General features: G+C 35.7%; 1 protein-coding gene across 2 annotated transcripts in view; it reads left to right on the top strand.

Annotated features, from left to right (window-relative positions):
- LOC128663188 (serine-rich adhesin for platelets-like) overlaps nt 1-19661 on the top strand; it is a 69292-nt gene that overhangs the window by 38949 nt on the left and 10682 nt on the right. Inside the window, exons 5-14 of one of the 2 annotated variants that reach the window (XM_053717394.1) lie at nt 1238-1299; nt 9531-9691; nt 10446-10555; nt 10880-10944; nt 12174-12319; nt 13506-13630; nt 14782-14837; nt 17433-17587; nt 18667-18767; nt 19311-19375. In XM_053717394.1, the coding sequence (XP_053573369.1) occupies nt 1238-1299; nt 9531-9691; nt 10446-10555; nt 10880-10944; nt 12174-12319; nt 13506-13630; nt 14782-14837; nt 17433-17587; nt 18667-18767; nt 19311-19375 (1046 nt within the window). The remainder of the gene's footprint in view (nt 1-1237; nt 1300-9530; nt 9692-10445; nt 10556-10879; nt 10945-12173; nt 12320-13505; nt 13631-14781; nt 14838-17432; nt 17588-18666; nt 18768-19310; nt 19376-19661) is intronic. The other variant, XM_053717395.1, reaches the window with a different exon arrangement.

Genomic DNA, 19661 nt, shown 5'->3' with positions numbered 1-19661 from the left:
ACTCTAAGATTACAAAAAATAATAAACAAATTATCAAAAATAAAAACAATTGCACCTAATGTAATAGCCCTATAAAAATAAAAAAGCCCCCCATATAAAAATACCCCCTAACCTACAATAAACTACCAATAGCCCTTAAAAGGGCCTTTTGTAGGGCATTGCCCTAAGTTAAACAGCTCTTTTACTGACAAAAAATTACAAAGTCCCCCCAACAGTAAAACCCCCACACAACCAACCCCCCCAAAATAAAAAACCTACATAAAATAAAACCTAAGCTACCCATTGCCCCTAAAGAGCATTTGTATTGGCATTGCCCTTAAAAGGGCATTTAGCATAGGTTTATTTTAGTGTCTGTGATGTGGGTGGGCGGCAGATTGGGGGTTAATAGGTTTAATATAGTATTTGTGATGCAGGAGGATGGCGGTTTAGGGGTTAATAGTTTATTAGGGGTTTAGTTTATTAGTTGCGATGTGGGGGGCTAGAGGTTTAGGGGTTAATACTTTATTATAGTGTTGGTGATGTGGCGGTTTTGGGGTTAATCGGTTTATTTAGTGTCAGAGATGTTGGGGGGCGGCGGATTAGGGGTAAATCACTTTATTTAGTGTCTGTTATGTCAAGGAGCGGTGGTTTAGGGGTTAATCACTTTATTTAGTGGCGGCGATGCCGGGGGCGGCGGATTAGGGTTATTTAAGACTAGGGCTTTATGTTAGGGTGTTAGGTTTTTCCCCATAGACATAAATAATGTTGCGTTACGGCAACTTGCCATTCTGCGATCGCAGGTGTTAGTTTTTTCTTAAACTTTCTCCCCATTGATGTCTATGGGGGAAAGCGTGCACGAGCATGTAAACTCAGCCCTTGGCTTAACGCACCATAACGCACAACACAAGGAGGTTTTTCAGTAACTCGCAATGGCAGCGCTATGGAAAGTGCGATACCGCACATTTTTTTGCATTCTTTACGCACCCGGTTTAGCGCAAAACTCGTAATCTAGGTGATTGGGAGCTTTGATTGGTCAGTGTGCTTGGATTTAGGAGCAACGTTCTTGATTAAATATTGATGCTTTAGTAGAATTTTTTTTTTGTTTGACTTTTAATTTGTGTGTTTTGTTGAAATTTATGACTTCCTTATATTAATATGTAATATAATGATAATAACACTACATTCATGTATCTAAGGCTGTGTTCATTTTAAAGCATTGATTTCAGATTTCTTTTTTCTTTCTTTTTTTTTTTTACAGCTCAGACCAATTTACAAAGAAAAATTTACGAATTTTAAAGATATAAATGTAATAGGATTTAGGTAAGTTATAAATGTAATAGGATTTAGGTAAGTGTGTGTGGCAGTTTGATCATTGGATGGTTTATAGGTAGCAGTACAATTGCCTGAAGAAGTGAAAGGAACATAGTGATTTTATTTTAACAGACTTTTCAATTTACTTTTATCAAAATGGTCTTGTTATTTTGGTATTCTTTGTTAAAAAAACAACAACAACAAAAAAATCATGCCTAGATAGGTTTAGGAGGAGCAATGCACTACTCACTAATGCTCAAATAGCTCCCAATATTGCATTGTTGCTCTGGAACTTACTTTATCTATGTGTTTAAACCCCTTGTATACAAGCAACAGAGCAATAATAAAATGCTTTCTTGTTAGAGCATTTTGTTTTGCCATTTTATTTCCTTCTAAATGCAATAGAAGATTTAATTTTGATTCTTTATTGAAATAATGGGAGGCCTCATAGAAAGACGTTACATGACAGTGATTATATGGATAAATGTTAAAGTTTTAATTTATATAGATATAAAAAGGAGCAATAAAAACATAATTTATGTAAGAACTTACCTGATAAATTCATTTCTTTCATATTAGCAAGAGTCCATGAGCTAGTGACGTATGGGATATACATTCCTACCAGGAGGGGCAAAGTTTCCCAAACCTCAAAATGCCTATAAATACACCCCTCACCACACCCACAATTCAGTTTAACGAATAGCCAAGAAGTGGGGTGATAAGAAAGGAGCGAAAGCATCAAAAATAAGGAATTGGAATAATTGTGCTTTATACAAAAAAATCATAACCACCACAAAAAGGGTGGGTCTCATGGACTCTTGCTAATATGAAAGAAATGAATTTATCAGGTAAGTTCTTACATAAATTATGTTTTCTTTCATGTAATTAGCAAGAGTCCATGAGCTAGTGACGTATGGGATAGCAGATACCCAAGATGTGGAACTTCCACGCAAGAGTCACTAGAGAGGGAGGGATAAAATAAAGACAGCCAATTCCGCTGAAAAAATAATCCACAACCCAAATCAAAAGTTTTAATCCAAATAACGAAAAAAACTGAAATCATAAACAGAAGAATCAAACTGAAACAGCTGCCTGAAGTACTTTTCTACCAAAAACTGCTTCAGAAGAAGAGAAAACATCAAAATGGTAGAATTTAGTAAAAGTATGCAAAGAAGACCAAGTTGCTGCTTTGCAAATCTGATCAACAGCTTCATTCCTAAAAGCCCAGGAAGTAGAAACTGACCTAGTAGAATGAGCCGTAATCCTTTGAGGCGGGGACTTCCCCGACTCCACATAAGCATGATGAATCAAAGACTTTAACCAAGACGCCAAAGAAATGGCAGAAGCTTTCTGACCTTTCCTGGAACCAGAAAAGATAACAAATAGACTAGAAGTTTTTCTAAAATCTTTAGTCGCTTCAACATAATATTTCAAAGCTCTTACTACATCCAAAGAATGTAAAGATCTCTCCTTTGAATTCTTAGGATTAGGGCACAATGAAGGGACAACAATTTCTCTACTAATGTTGTTAGAATTCACAACCTTAGGTAAAAATTGAAATGAAGTCCGCAACACCGCCTTATCCTGATGAAAAATCAGAAAAGGAGATTCACAAGAAAGAGCAGATAACTCAGAAACTCTTCTAGCAGAAGAGATGGCCAAAAGGAACAAAACTTTCCAAGAAAGTAATTTAATATCCAGAGAATGCATAGGTTCAAACGGAGGAGCCTGTAAAGCCCTCAGAACCAAATTAAGACTCCAAGGAGGAGAGATTGACTTAATGACAGGCTTGATACGAACTAAAGCCTGCACAAAACAATGAATATCAGGAAGATTAGCAATCTTTCTGTGAAAAAGAACAGAAAGAGCAGAGATTTGTCATTTCAAAGAACTTGCAGATAAACCTTTATCCAAACCATCCTGAAGAAACTGTAAAATTCTAGGAATTCTAAAAGAATGCCAGGAGAACTTATGAGAAGAACACCAAGAAATGTAAGTCTTCCAGACTCGATAATAAATCTTCCTAGACACAAATTTACGAGCCTGTAACATAGTATTAATTACTGAGTCAGAGAAACCTCTATGACTAAGAATCAAGCGTTCAATTTCCATACCTTCAAATTTAATGATTTGAGATCCTGATGGAAAAATGGGCCTTGAGATAGAAGGTCTGGTCTTAACGGAAGTGTCCAAGGTTGGCAACTGGCGATCCGAATGAGATCCACATACCAAAACCTGTGAGGCCATGCTGGAGCTACCAGCAGTACAAACGAACGTTCCATTAGAATTTTGGAAATCACTCTTGGAAGAAGAACTAGAGGCGGAAAGATATAGGCAGGATGAAAATTTCAAGGAAGCGACAACGGGTCCACTGCTTCCGCCTGAGGATCCCTGGATCTGGACAGATACCTGGGACGTTTCTTGTTTAGATGAGAGGCCATCAGATCTATTTCTGGAAGTCCCCAGATTTGAACAATCTGAAGAAATACCTCTGGGTGAAGAGACCATTCGCCCGGATGTAACGACTGGCGACTGAGATAATCCGCTTCCCAATTGTCTACACCTGGGATGTGAACCGCAGAAATTAGACAGGAGCTGGATTCCGCCCATACAAGTATCCGAGATACTTCTTTCATAGCTTGAGGACTGTGAGTCCCACCTTGATGATTGACATACGCCACGGTTGTGACATTGTCCGTCTGAAAACAAATAAACGACTCTCTCTTCAGAAGAGGCCAGAACTGAAGAGCTCTGAAAATCGCACGGAGTTCCAAAATATTGATTGGTAATCTCGCCTCCTGAGATTCCCAAACTCCCTGCACTGTCAGAGATCCCCATACAGCTCCCCAACCTGAAAGACTCGCATCTGTTGAGATCAAAGTCCAGGTTGGGCGAACAAAAGAGGCCCCTTGAATTAAACGATGGTGGTCCAACCACCAAGTCAGAGAAGAACGAACATTGGGATTTAAGGATATTATTTGTGATATCCTTGTATAATCCCTGCACCACTGGTTCAGCATACAAAGCTGAAGAGGTCTCATGTGAAAACGAGCAAAGGGGATCGCGTCCGATGCAGCAGTTATGAGACCTAGAATTTCCATGCAAAAAGCTACCGAAGGGAATGATTTGACAAGCTGAAACCAACTTCAGACGTCTCTTTTCTGTTAGAGACAAAGTCATGGACACTGAATCTATTTGAAAGCCCAAAAAGGTTACCTTTGTCTGAGGAATCAAAGAACTCTTTGGTAAATTGATCCTCCAACCATGATTTTGAAGAAACAACACAAGTTGATTCGTATGAGATTCTGCAGAATGTAAAGACTGAGCAAGTACCAAGATATCGTCCAAATAAGGAAATACCGCAATACCCTGTTCTCTGATTACAGAGAGAAGGGCACCGAGAACCTTTGAAAAGAGCCTTGGAGCTGTTGCTAGGCCAAACGGAAGGGCAACAAACTGGTAATGCTTGTCTAGAAAAGAGAATCTCAGAAACTGATAGTGATCTGGATGAATCGGAATATGAAGATATGCATCCTGTAAATCTATTGTGGACATATAATGCCCTTGCTGAACAAAAGGCAGAATAGTCCTTATAGTCACCATTTTGAATGTTGGTATTCTTACATAACGATTCAATATTTTTAGATCCAGAACTGGTCTGAAGGAATTCTCCTTCTTTGGTACAATAAATAGATTTGAATAAAACCCCAGCCCCCGTTCCAGAACTGGAACTGGTACAATTACCCCAGCCAACTCTAGATCTGAAACACATTTCAAAAATGCCTGAGCTTTCACTGGGTTTACTGGAATGCGAGAGAGAAAACATCTTCTCACAGGAGGTCTTGAAACCTATTCTGTATCCTTGAGAAACAATGTTCTGAATCCAAAGACTGTGAATCGAATTGATCCAAATATCTTTGAAAAATCGTAACCTGCCCCCTACCAGCTGTGCTGGAATGAGGGCCGCACCTTCATGCGGATTTAGGAGCTGGTTTTGACTTTCTGAAAGGCTTGGATTTATTCCAGACTGGAGAAGGTTTCCAAACGGAAACCGTTCCTTTAGGGGAAGGGTCAGGCTTCTGTTCTTTATTCTGACGAAAGGAACGAAAACGATTAGCAGCCCTGTATTTACCTTTAGATTTTTTGTCCTGAGGCAAAAAGGTTCCTTTCCCCCCAGTAACAGTTGAAATAATAGAATCCAACTGTTAACCAAATAATTTATTACCTTGGAAAGAAAGAGAAAGCAAAGTTGACTTAGAGGTCATATCTGCATTCCAAGATTTAAGCCATAAAGCTCTTCTAGCTAAGATAGCTAAAGACATATACCTGACATCAATTCTAATGATATCAAAAATGGCATCACAAATAAAGTTATTAGCATGTTGAAGAAGTTTAACAATGCTATAAGCATTATGGTCTGACACTTGTTGCGCTAAAGCCTCCAACCAGAAAGTTGAAGCTGCAGCAACATCAGCCAAAGAAATAGCAGGTCTAAGAAGATTACCTGAACATAAATAAGCTCTCCTTAGAAATGATTCAATCTTCCTGTCTAAAGGATCCTTAAAGGAAGTACTATACGCCGTAGGAATAGTAGTACGCTTAGCAAGAGTAGAAATAGCCCCATCAACTTTAGGGATTTTATCCCAAAACTCTAATCTATCAGATGGCACAGGGTACAATTTCTTAAACCTTTGAGAAGGAGTAAATGAAGTACCCAGACTATTCCATTCCCTAGAAATTACTTCTGAAATAGCATCAGGAACTGGAAAAACTTCAGGAATAACTACATGAGGTTTGAAAACCGAATTTAAACGCTTAGTAGATTTAGTATCAAGAGGACTAGACTCCTCCATATCTAATGCAATTAACACTTCTTTAAGTAAAGAACGAATAAACTCCATCTTAAATAAATATGAAGATTTATCAGTGTCAATATCTGAGGCAGAATCTTCTGAGCCAGATAGATCCTCATCAGAAACAGATAAGTCAGAATGATGACGGTCACCTAAAAATTCATCTGAAATATGAGAAGTTTTAAAAGACCTTTTACGTTTACTGGAAGGAGGAATAACAGACAGAGCCTTCCTAATAGATTTAGAAACAAATTCTTTAACATTAACAGGAACATCCTGAACATTAGATGTTGAAGGAACAACAACAGGTAATGGATTATTACTAATGGAAATACAATCTGCATTAGAAAGTTTATCATGATAGTTATCACAAACAACAGTTGGAGCAACAGTTACCAAAAGTTTACAACAGATGCACTTAACTTTGGTAGAACCAGCATCAGGCAGCGTCTTTCCAGAAGTAGATTCTGATCCAGGGTCATGTTGAGACATCTTGCAATATGTAATAGAAAAAACAACATATAAAGCAAAATTATCAAATTCCTTAAATGACAGTTTCAGGAATGGGAAAAAATGCCAAATGAACAAGCCTATAGCAACCAGAAGCAATGAAAAATGAGACTGAAATAATGTGAAAAAAAGGTGGAGACAAGAATGACGCCCACATTATTGGCGCCAAGTACAACGCCTATATTTTTTGGCGCCAAGTATGACGCCACATCCTGTGACGCCGAAAAAAATAACGCCCACAATTTTGGCGCAAAAAAAACGTCTGAACGTCAAATATGACGCAACCATACGCAAACTTCCAGCGTCAATTAGGGTGCCAGAAATGACAACATTTTTGCGCCAAAAAAGTCTGCGCCAAGAATGACGCAATAAATTGAAGCATTTTCAGCCCCCGCGAGCCTAACAGCCCACAGGGAAAAAAAGTCAATTGAAAAAAAAATTTTAAGGTAAGAAAAAAATATTTCATATGCATTATCCCAAATAATGAAACTGACTGTCTGAAATAAGGAATACTGATTATCCTGAATCAAGGCAAATATAAGTTTAAACACATATATTTAGAACTTTACATATAAAGTGCCCAACCAAGGCTTAGAGTGTCATCAAAAATAAGACTTACTTACCCTAAGACACTCATCTACATATAGTAGACAGCCAAACCAGTACTGAAACGAGAATCAGTAGAGGTAATGGTATATAAGAGTATATCGTCGATCTGAAAAGGGAGGTAAGAGATGAATCTCTACGACCGATAACAGAGAACCTATGAAATAGATCCCGTAGAAGGAGACCATTGACTTCAAATAGGTAATACTCTCTTCACATCCCTCTGACATTCACTGCACTCTGAGAGGAAAACCGGGCTCCAGCCTGCTGCGAAGCGCATATCAACGTAGAATCTAGCACAAACTTACTTCACCACCTCCATGGGAGGCAAAGTTTGTAAAACTGAATTGTGGGTGTGGTGAGGGGTGTATTTATAGGCATTTTGAGGTTTGGGAAACGTTGCCCCTCCTGGTAGGAATGTATATCCCATATGTCACTAGCTCATGGACTCTTGCTAATTAGATGAAAGAAAAGTGATTTACATGGAGAGATTATATAGAGGAAAAGAGCTTACTTAAAGGGACATGAAACCCAATTTTTTCTTTCTTTCATGATTTAGAAAGATCATGCAATTTTAATCAACTTTCCAATTTACTTCTATTATCTAATTTGCTTCATTCTCTTGATATCCTTTGTTGAAAAGCATATCTACATAGGCTCAGTAGCTGCTGATTGGTGACTGCACATAGATACCTTGTGAGATTGGCTCACCCATGTGCATTGCTATTTCTTCAACAAAGGACATCTGAAGAATGAAGCAAATTAAATATATAAGTAAATTGGAATGTTGTTTAAAATTGTATTCTCTTCCTAAATCATGAAAGAAAAATTATGGATTTCATGTCCCTTTAATATGACTCTAAGCACAAATATAGAGGAATAATTTATTCCCTGTTCGCTGAATTCATGCATTTGTAAATTTTCAAAAACATATCTGGAAAAGTCCATTACTACTGTAATTAAAATGTATCCTACAGTATTTTTAACAAAATACAAAGTTCAATCCGCTAACAAATGCACACATTAGTACTAATTATAGCAAAAAACATTATGGGAAGATCATGGCTATAATGTAGTGAGAATGCTTATATAATGCAATTTAACTATGGGCGCGATGTTCTAAAGCTCTCCGCCCAGATAAGATGATGTAAAATGATCCTTCAGCACTCCAAGATTATTATTATTATCATTTATTTGTATAGCACCGCCAAATTCCATAGCGTAGATTCTAAAAATGCAGATTTTTCCGTACTTCTCAAAAGGGCGTCCCTGCATTACTCTATGTGGAGGAGAAACCAGCACAATATAACACTGAATGACATGAGAGTTTTGTTGCATGTACTGTTTGTGCTTTGTATTTTATATCACTTTACACTTCCAACTATATTCTTTTTTTATTTTATTGTTTTATTACATTTAAGCTTTGCACTTTTGCATTTTGTATTTGTCAGTTAACAGTTTAACAGAGAGCTTCATTGCTTTCTATGGGACCGATGATAAAAGATTCTCTTGTTTGGAGAGAAATTATAGTGCGGACATCACAGGGTCTGAACTCACTGAATTCTATAAGAAAAAGTGCGGAACCTGGAAGTCCCAAAGATATTAGATGCCCTCCATAGAAAGTAATGAGTCTTGTGAGACATCTCATTGCTGGAGGATCATTTTAGAGCAACTCAACTGAGCGTAGAGCTGTATGGGAGACATCTCTAATCTCTCTGGGGCTTCCAAATTCCGCCCTTTTTCCTTACAGGATTGAGTGAGTTCAGCCCCTATAATTCTGCACTATCATTTCTCTCCAAGCAGAAGAATATTTAATTATCAGGCTGTATAAAAGAGAAAATTAGTGAAACACTTCAGGAGATGCACAGAATGATCACATAAGTCATTATGAGGAGTTTTGGGGGTTATATGGAATAAAAACAAAAGATCTGTAGAGCATTGCGTTTAATTACAATGAGAGGCTAAATGACACAATAGAATAATAATGGCAATTATTTTAAGTAATAAGAACAGTTGTTTAAATAAAGACACATATAGGTATTCATCTGTATTGCCTACATCAAGATCTTAACATGAATATCAATGAAATGTTTGTATATAATTGAGTAGCAACATGTAAAGTCTGTAATGATGGGGGCTATATTGGTGTAAAATAAGTGTCACATAAGGAAAAAGAGGAAATAAAGATAAGGATATCATTATCAATGATTAAGATTGTTAAACTCAGAATTGTAATCTTTATGAACCGAACTTCTCAATTTTATTTTACAGCCAGGGATCTGTGATTGTTAATTCACAAGTTATATTTGAAAACAGTGAAACTGCTGCTTCAACGGATAACATAGTGCGGGCTTTGCTTATCTTTGTTAAATCAACTACAAATAACAGCATTGGCATCTACCAGCTAGAAACAAAAAGCATCCAATCAGACAGTGAGTAAGCTTCATAGCAACAAAGTTTGTCCTTCTAATTGTCAAAAACCATTGGCAAAGCTATGCACGTCTGCTGTTTCTGAACAATGGGGACCACAGAAAAACTTTTACAAACATTTGTCTTATAACTGCAGTATTGTGTGTAAATATTTTTTAATAGATAGTGTTATTATAAGTGTAACTGTACTTTGTAATGTATTTTCATGTGTTTTGTGACACTTTTTTGTTTCGTGAAAGAGTTAACTAGAGCTCTGAGGATAAGGTAATCATTCTAGAGTAAATCGCGACTGCGCTCAATCAATCGCGTTTACTTTCAACTTGTAATACAAGTGGAAAACCAGACACATGCAAATGCACGCGATAAACCCCTTATTGCTTGCGTGTAACTGTTAGCGCTCCACTTGTAATCTGGCCCTCAGTGTGCTCTGACCCTGTGAAGTCTGCCTAACTTAAAGCGAGTTAATGTTAACCAAAAATAACCAATCTGCAAATCATCTGCTATATGGTTAGCTAGAACTGTGTAAGTGCAAATTTTATTTGATTTGAGTTTAAACTTTCAATGCAAAGGGAAATGATTCCATATACCAGACTGAAATGAAAGCTATGATAGAAGCCAGGAGGAAATATGAGCAGAACTGATGGGTTTTTTGGTTCTTACCTCAATTTAAAATACATCTTTAAATTTAGTATACTGTATATTCTAATTTATGCCTCATGTTTCATTACAGTGTTGTATTTTCTATGTCTCTTACAGCTTCAAACATCTCCAGTCTGTCTCTTGCCAATATAAATGTCAGTTTTCTTATTAAGAGTCCATTTAATTCATCTGCCCAGGATTCACTGAAGAGTCAGATAAAAGATTGGGTATGTTTCTTTGTTTTAGTATCAATTAGCAAAATCTTTTAGAGCTCAACCAATGTTAAACATTAGTTTATATTGATTTAATTTAAGAAAAAAAGCACAAAAATAATCTGCTCCGCCAAAGAGTTTTTGTACTATTAGTATTTCAGGTGGCACAATCATTAATTTCATATGTTTTCCTAGTATATCCCTTTAATTTATGCTATTCCGTAAGTAATCTTCTGATACCAGAATGCATTTAGCATGTCATTCTAATGCACAGAACATATGTTCATTTTGCTTTAAACAGCATAGTGTAGCAATACTAACTTACTATTCTCTCTCCAGATCGAAAATATCTTGAAACAACTTCTTAATGGCACAAATGCAGGAGAACCCACCATCAGTTTTATGTAAGTGCGGCATTGCCTGCTCTATAAAACCGATCCCACACTCATTACAAAGATTTAAAGATATAAATATTTTAACTGATAGTTACAGATCATAATGAAAGAATAAAAAAAGAAAAGGGCGCCTCCTAGTGTAGCCAATCAATGGTATGATCTAGCGATATTCATAAAAATATACTCACAATATGAGAAGGCAAAGATAATGCCTAGGAATACGGTCTGAGAACTTGCAGTGTCCCAGCAAACTGTGCACCGAGATGGGCTGCTCCTTCCAAAATCAATGCAGGATTCAGAAATCTATGATGGAAAGGAAAGAAGGGCGACTCAGTGAGATATTCTTAACCCGTGCAACCACCCTGGGGCATAAGGGTACTCACGTTTAGAAAAGCACCCAATGGTGCAAATGACACAGACTGGACTATTATAGTTGCCCAGTGCACATAACCATTCGTCTCCCAGGTGTGTTAGCTCCAAGATATCTTTGGTATGCAAAAGTAGCAAACGTTTCGAAGAGACTCCAAAAAGTGCTTGGTTATAAAAAAATATTTTTTTATATTTAAAAGTACAAAAGTATAGTACAATAGTTAAAAACAACAGTACTGTTATACTTTTGCATACTAAAGATACCTTGGAGCTAACACACCTGGAAAACGAATGGTTATGTGCACTGGGCAACTATAATAGTCCAGTCTGTGTCATTTGCACCATTGGGTGCTTTTCTAAACGTGAGTACCCTTATGCCCCAGGGTGGTTCCACGGGTTAAGAATATCTCACTGATTTGCACTAGGAGTCGCCCTTCTTTCCTTTCCAGCATAGATCACAATGAAGCAATACCATGGGCAAACAGAATATATATATATATATATATATATATATATATAGACACACACACTCACAAATAGAGTATTACATAAAGCAATGATACTTTTATATTTATCTTCTTTTACATGTATAGTTGATCCAATATAAAATAATCATTGCTTAAAGCAATACTCCTGTATCTAAATCAATGTAGTAACATGTGTATGTATATATATATATATATATATATATATATATATATATATATATATATATATATATATATATATATATATATATATATACTGTGTGTAATATATATTTATACAGAGAGAAAGATGTTTCAAATCTACATATCTAATCATTAATAGCAAAAGACTGAGACAAATTAAGTTATCCACCATGAGCTTCTAACTTTCTTTATCTACAGAAATAGTAGCGGTTGGACACAAACAAATGCAACCTTCCCTTTCAACACTTCAACATTATTGAACAACATTCAAGCCCTGGAACAAATTCTAGCTGCCAGAGGGAATGTGAGCTTCTCCATCATACCATACAGTCTGATGTTTCAAAGTAAGAGGAAATGCTTTACTGTATTGCAAAATAGTGTATTTGTTTAAAGTTCCAAGCAGCATTCTCAGCATTCTCTGATCTGAATAAAATAAAGACTGATAATATTGACTAGCCAGACCATTTAATTATTTTAATATATATTTAATACTTTTATATATTAATTTACTACATTAAAAAATACTATGAATATATGAAAATTAAAATGATAAAATATGTACTGCAATTAAATTTAGATTTATTGAAAGTGGGATAATCCTACATGAAAACAAAGACAAAAAAAATGCAAATTTCATAATTTTGGAGGTCTGCATATGGAAACAAAATGTAACTATATCACCACTGATGCTTTTTTCTTTTGTTAATTAGAGCATATGCAATAGGTATCAAAACATAACTTATAGCAACTATAGAAATGTGAAAATCTAAAATGATGATATATTTATAGATAGCTAGATACTGTAGATTTTAATGGCAATTACAAATATTACCTGTTATGAGATGGAAGAGGTGGTGGTACTCAGTAACAGTGAGTTCCCCCACAAAAAAGTGTGTGTGTGTGTGTGTGTGTGTATATGTATATATATATATATATATTTGTGTGTGTATATATATATGTGTGTATATATATATATATATATATATATATATATATACACATAGATATTTATACATACAAATATATATATAAAAATTTAAATAAATATATATATATATATATATATATATATATATATATATATATATATACTGTATATATACACACACACTTTTTTATATCTAGAGAAATCTATTTTGTGGTGATTAGATTGAGTGGAAAAAAAGAACAGACCTGCTAGAAGATCCCAAATATTTTTTAAGTATTGCAAAGTATACAAAATATAGTTAGTCAAAACTAATCGTTTCATGATTCAGATAGAGCATACAATTGGAAAAACAGTTTCCAGTACCAAGAGATGGATGTACATTTGATAATAGAAGTAAAAAGAAAAGTTAAAACTTTTTTTTTAATCGAAAGCTCTTTGTGAATCATGAAAGTTAAACTTTGAGTTCCCTTTAATCTTCTGACACATCCCATAATACAAATGTTGAAAAATTATTTGGATCATGAGCACCTCAGACATGTTTATTAATGTACTATTATGTTTAATTCTCACAAAATATATCATCTTCATATTCCTTATCATAGACACCTGGATGTCATTTACCATCATCAACCTCTCCATGGGACTTACAAATGTGGCCTATACCTCAAGCTTGGAAGATAAGACAAGCACAGCCTTCCAAAATATCTCTAAAGCCATAGAGGACTCGGTGAGAGGCACAAACCTTTATTGAAAATTATTATACAGTATTTAAACTTTATCTATTGGCCCCAATTTATTACAACAGAGGGACAAGTTTCCCAGCTAGGGAAAATATCCAGCCACATTTAGGGCTGGCAGGCATGATGATTTAAGTCTGCCAACGTCTGTGGTGGGGAAGGGTTTATGATGCAGTAGTCTTAGGATCACTTTGTCTTAAACTATGGTTGCAGACTCACATAAGCAAGCAAGGGCTCTCAAGTTGCATCTGAAAATGGAGCACATTGGCGGCAATATTTTTTTATTCTTTCTCTATAAACATTTTTTCTAATTAGGTTGCAAGATGCAATCTACCCTGTTGTTATTATAGATATTAATTATAGACTAGAATCAGAGCCACTTTGTATTCCAACGTTTTACTGGCTCAGGTAAAATCACAGTAAAAATAATATTCTATCTGTATGCTATACTATTAAAATCCTGTAAACCCCCATATAAACTCGACAGCTACATTTTTTTCAGAACTGGATTTTGGTGAACCAGTGGAGATAGAATACTTGGGGCATTTTTTTGTTGTTGTTGGTATCTGTGAGACATAAAGTGTTAAATCATACTTCTGGTGTAAATCTGTATCAGATTTGTTTTTCACTAGGTTTACATACCCCCTTCCATTTTACAAGTGCATGAATATTTTGTTAGGGCGTAATTAACCTTAATCTCGTTTTCAGCAATTTGGCAGTTTTTAGAAGAAAAATAGCATCTTGGAGTTAGTTGCTAAGCAACTCTTACCCAATAAAATAAAATAATCGCTTTGCTCTTGTAACCTTCACCTGTGATTGACTCAGCTGCAATAGACATGATATTTAAAAAGTTATTTATCAAACTATTTCATTTACATCTATGTCAGACTTCAATGTTTATGATGATTGTAAGCAATATAATTATAATATTTCACTATTTAATATATTTTACATTAATATTTATTCATATTATTTTATTGAATATTTGTGTGATGCACATAGATTGGTTTAATACAGATGCTCTAATACTCACACAGGAGCTCTAGTAGAGCCACTTATGGGTTCTAACAAACAGACAAGGTGTTATACAAAGAGAGGATATTATAACATTCAATTATCTGTGATTTCTTATCTGTTACAGTTGAAGGATATCTTTAAAAGTCAGCAGTTGGTGGAACCAGTTGTAACCAGCTTCAGGTACATGTCCTTGTATATAGATTTGATCAAATGTAATAAATAATGATAAAATTCCCCACATTGTCTTCGTAGGGGCTCGCTTCCATTGAGCCATTACAAATGGAGCCGTAAGCTACTGAACTGGCCAACAGCTAAAAGTAATTTGCGGCTCCATTTTAGTACCGTTACCATTGAAATATTTTGTGCAGTGCATGCAGTCACTCTTTTCGTATAGTGTAAGCTAAAGTTGTGTTAAAGCTTCTATCTGATGTCGGATTTCTAGAAAATCAATTAGTTGCTATGGTAACCCGCCCTTACACTGCAAAATGTATGTTTAATGTCTGTGCTCCTTACCTGTGATAAGCTCTAAAGACAAACAAAAACAAAGTTACCCTTATTTATAATACATATTTTTTATAACTATAAGCAAATACTATTTTTTATTATAATTTTATTTTCCACATTATTTATATAATAGTTGGTAAGCCTGCCCAGAGGGCAGTCTATGTGTTGTTAATAAAAAAAAATTGAACTACAGAAAAATATAAACAAATTATCAAAAATAAAAAATGTAAACCTAATCCCTATGAAAATTAAAAAGCTCCCCTCTAATGCTGAACCACCAATAGCCCTTAAAAGGGATTTTTGTAGGGCATTGCCCTAAGTTAAACAGCTCTTTTTCAGAAAAGTCCCCACTAACAGTAAAACCCACAAACCCACCAAACCCCCTAAAATAAATAAACCTAACACTAAAAAACCTAAAATATCCATTGCCCTGAAAAGGGCATTTGTATGGGCATTGCCCTTAAAAGGGCATTCAGCTCTTTTGCTGCCCATCCCTAATCTAAAAAAAAACCCCAAAAAATAAATAAAAAAAAACCTAAGTCTAAATCCCGCCCAAAATAAAAATAAAACCTTATCCCTATAAAAAATAAAAAAGCCCCCACAAAATAACCCCCCCAATCTAAGGCTAAACTACCAATAGCCATTAAAGGGGCTTTTTGTAGGGCATTGCCCTAAGTTAAACAGTTCTTTTGCAGTTACCAAAAATTCTAAGTCTCCCCCAACAGTAAAACCCACCACCCACCAAACCCCCCAAAATAAATTAACCTAACACTAAAAAACCTAAAGTATCCATAGCCCTGAAAAGGGCATTTGTATGGGCATTGTATCTAAAAGGGCATTTAGCTCTTTTACAAAATGCCCAACCTAATCTAATTAAAAAAAAAAAACTAAAAAAAAACAACTAATTCTAACCCCCAGGTTGGTACTCACCGTTCCAGAAGTACGGCGGAGAAGGCCCTCTCCCATGCGGTGAAGTCTTCTTCCAAGCAGCAACCTCTTCTTTCTTCTTCCAGTAAAATCTGGCGGAGGACAGAGCAGAAGACAGATGACCGCGGAGCTGAAGACGGGTGACCGCAGAGCAATGGAGCATGGAGGATCCTCTTTGTACGATCGCCGCTGTACACTGGATAGTGAATTCAAAGTGATTTTAGTAGCCAATAGAATTTCAGTAGCTCTCATCCTGTTGGCTGATTTGAACAGCCAATAGGATTTGAGTAGCTCTCATCCTATTGGCTGATTTGAATTTGAAGAATCAAATCAGCCAATAGGAATTCAAGGGACGCCATCTTTAATTGCGTACCTTGAATTCACTATTCAGTGTATGGCGGTGATCGGAAGAAGAGGATCCTCCACGCTCCATGGCTCCGCGGTCGCCGGTCTTCAGTTCCAGGATCGCCAGTCTTCAGTTCCAGGGTCACAGGTCTTCAGCTCCGCGGCCATCCGTCTTCAGCTCCACCCTCCGCTCCACGCCGGATTGTTCCTGGAAGAAGAAAGAAGAGGTTGATTATGCTGCATTCCGGTGGATTCCAAAAATGTCAGGGTGGTTAAAGAATCCACCTTCTCTTTCACCACCCTGCCATTTTCGGAATCCACCGGGATGCAGCTTCGCTGCATCCATGTGAATTTTGTTGGCTGCCTTGTGCTGCCAACATTCCATTGAGGATGCGTGCACAACTGCCAACGGCGACGGACATTACAAATGCAATTATAGTATAGATGTAATTTGTATTTCTGCCCTAGGCATAGGTCTAGTTTGAATTTTGTAGATATATGTTTGCATATATTTTTATATTTAAAATGCATACTGATATTTCCATAAGAACAACAATAAATATTACATATTACAACTAGGGCGTAATATAGAGAAAGAGTCACCATTGTCCATCATCCCTCTCAGTTATATCTATCTTAATAACCATATGGAAACATTCGATCTAACATTTGGCCCTGTTAGTTATGTGTCCAATTTTTTTATTATTAGAATAGTTTAAAAACATGACACCAAGCAACCAAAATAGCAGGTAGTATGTTTGCATTTATAACAATTACAATACTATAGATTCTGCTCTATCTGCTGGTGTAAACACCATATAAATTAATATGCAGAACACTTCTATTTACTTATTGGTTACATTTTGCCAATCATTTAGTTGGAGTTCATCTTGTGAACTACAAAAAAATAATTGTGGCATGTAGCCTTTTCCTATGCTCTCCAGATTGCCATGTACACTATGATGCTAATAACATAACCTCTTTTCCCATTCTTCACAGGGAAGATTCCAGTCTCACTGTAGCCTCAGCTGATCTTTACTTTCCCTCAACTGTAGCTATCAGCAAAACCGTGGTTCTACAAAGCATTGTGAATAGCTTAGAAACATTCAAAAATAGGAACATTTATGTTGACAAATTAACTCTGATTCCAGAAGGTGAGCTATGTTTTAAGAGACATTGTACATTTGGACATATATGAAACAGAAATACCTTGTTAGAACCATTGTACACACAATGGGCTCCATGTATTAAAGGTCTGTCGAACATGATTCGCTACCGTGAACACGTCCGTTGGACCTCGCTGTGAGTGGGCAAAATACACTTACCACATTTAACCTTGGCAATTGGCCCCAAGCAGGGGCTGTCAATCATCCCAATCAGATCATGATGATTTTACTCCCCCACGCTTTAAGTGGCAGAGAGGTTAAGCAGAAGCGGTCTTAAAGGGAAAGTCAACTCTAAATTGTTATTGTTTAAAAAGAGATAGATAATCCCTTTATTACCCATTCCCCAGTTTTGCACAGCAAACATGGTTATATTGATATACTTTTTACCTCTGTGATTACCTCGTATCTAAGTCTCTTCTGACAGTCCCCTGATCATATGACTTTTTTTATTTTTTTTATTTACTTGCATTTTAGCCAGTTAGTGCTGTGTTGTGCACAACTTCACGCGCATAAGCACAATGTTATCTATATGGTCAACGTGAACAAGCAGTCTCCTGTTGTGAAAAGCAAATAAAAAATGTATTTGAGTAGGGATACACAATGATGCTGCTTCATATATAAAAAAAAAATAACTAAAATTAGTAAACATGCTAATACAGGAGAAGACAGTACTGCTCCACATAGCTTGCAATCTACAAGATAGGCCTGGTACTTATGGAAAATGACCAAATAAATATTCTAAAAAAAAATGACTTGATAGAAATTCTAGTTGTCCATTATATTTATATTTGGTGTCACAGCTTATTGACTTGGATATTCTTGGTTCATTTCTGTTTCTTCTTGGCGCACTTTACAGCCTTATGTTGAGTTTCTTTATTATATACCAGTTCCCTCTTTCTTTTAATGTCTTATAATGTTTAGATTTCAGATTACCACCTATCTCTTTTAATTGCACAATTCTTGAATCATTCTTTAAATGACATATGTATGTACTGTGTTTTTGTACTGTACTGTATCAATGTACTGGAGCAATACAGATAATATATTATATATTTTTTTATCATTAGCTGTTACTGTGGATTTTACTCTCAAACAAGATTATAATTCTGACCTTTCAAATGCCTCATCATCTGACGCTGTCAACCTCCAAAGCACAGTCCTTAATGTGGTGAGTTTTTTTTATGGTCTACCATTTATTCATGTGTCCTGGGAAATCACATTTATTATAATCACATATAGAAATGTTAAGGATGCATCTTCCATTCACCAATAACATTTCAGTGGTATTTCCTTGTGAATTTCTGGATAGTTTGCTGCATTTAGAGTTTTGCTTTAACCAAGTCAAACATATCTTCAGCTTACAGACTTATGCATTCACTTGTTGCCCTTTTAGGTGGGGACATAATTGACTTCTTGACATTAATATGTGAATAAAATAAGGATTCAATTCCTTTTACCACTTAGATCTTGTATTTTTAATGGAGACATCATATTTTTTAATGCAAATGTTATCTCAATTTTAAAATATGTGATTTTAAATAAAGATAAAAAGTGAAAGGTAATTTATTTTATGTGCAAGTATCAACTTAGAGACCTTAATACCAGAGGTCCTCTTTTTTGCTCATAAACCCAATTATTTCACACATGAGAACCACTGAACCAAATGACATAGAACAATTTAAGTAATATGGAGATTTCTGTGCTTTTGCAGCTGACACCAATTCTGAGACAGACCTACAACACATTTCTGTGGGACTCTCCTGCTGTAATCATTAGGTAGGTTTTATCCAACATACTACATATATGATAATGACACATATAATGCAGAAACTATAAAATAACCGTGTATTTTACAAATGGGCACTAATTTATTCAATGGAACATATTTAAAACATCAGGCTTAGTCCACAAAACATGTACATTGAAAATGATCACTTTATAATAAAGCTAAACCTTCACTTGATCATGGTAATAAAACCTTGTTGTGCTTCTTGTACGTGTGATCATTACACATGTTTAATCGTTGTAAAAACTCAAGTAAAGAAATAGCATAAATGCACAC

Source organism: Bombina bombina, chromosome 6 (assembly GCF_027579735.1).
Source record: "Bombina bombina isolate aBomBom1 chromosome 6, aBomBom1.pri, whole genome shotgun sequence".
In the NCBI taxonomy this organism is placed as follows: Eukaryota; Metazoa; Chordata; class Amphibia; order Anura; family Bombinatoridae; genus Bombina; species Bombina bombina.
The sequence above is the reverse complement of the archived record's forward strand: the minus strand, read 5'-3'. Positions and strand labels throughout refer to the sequence as shown.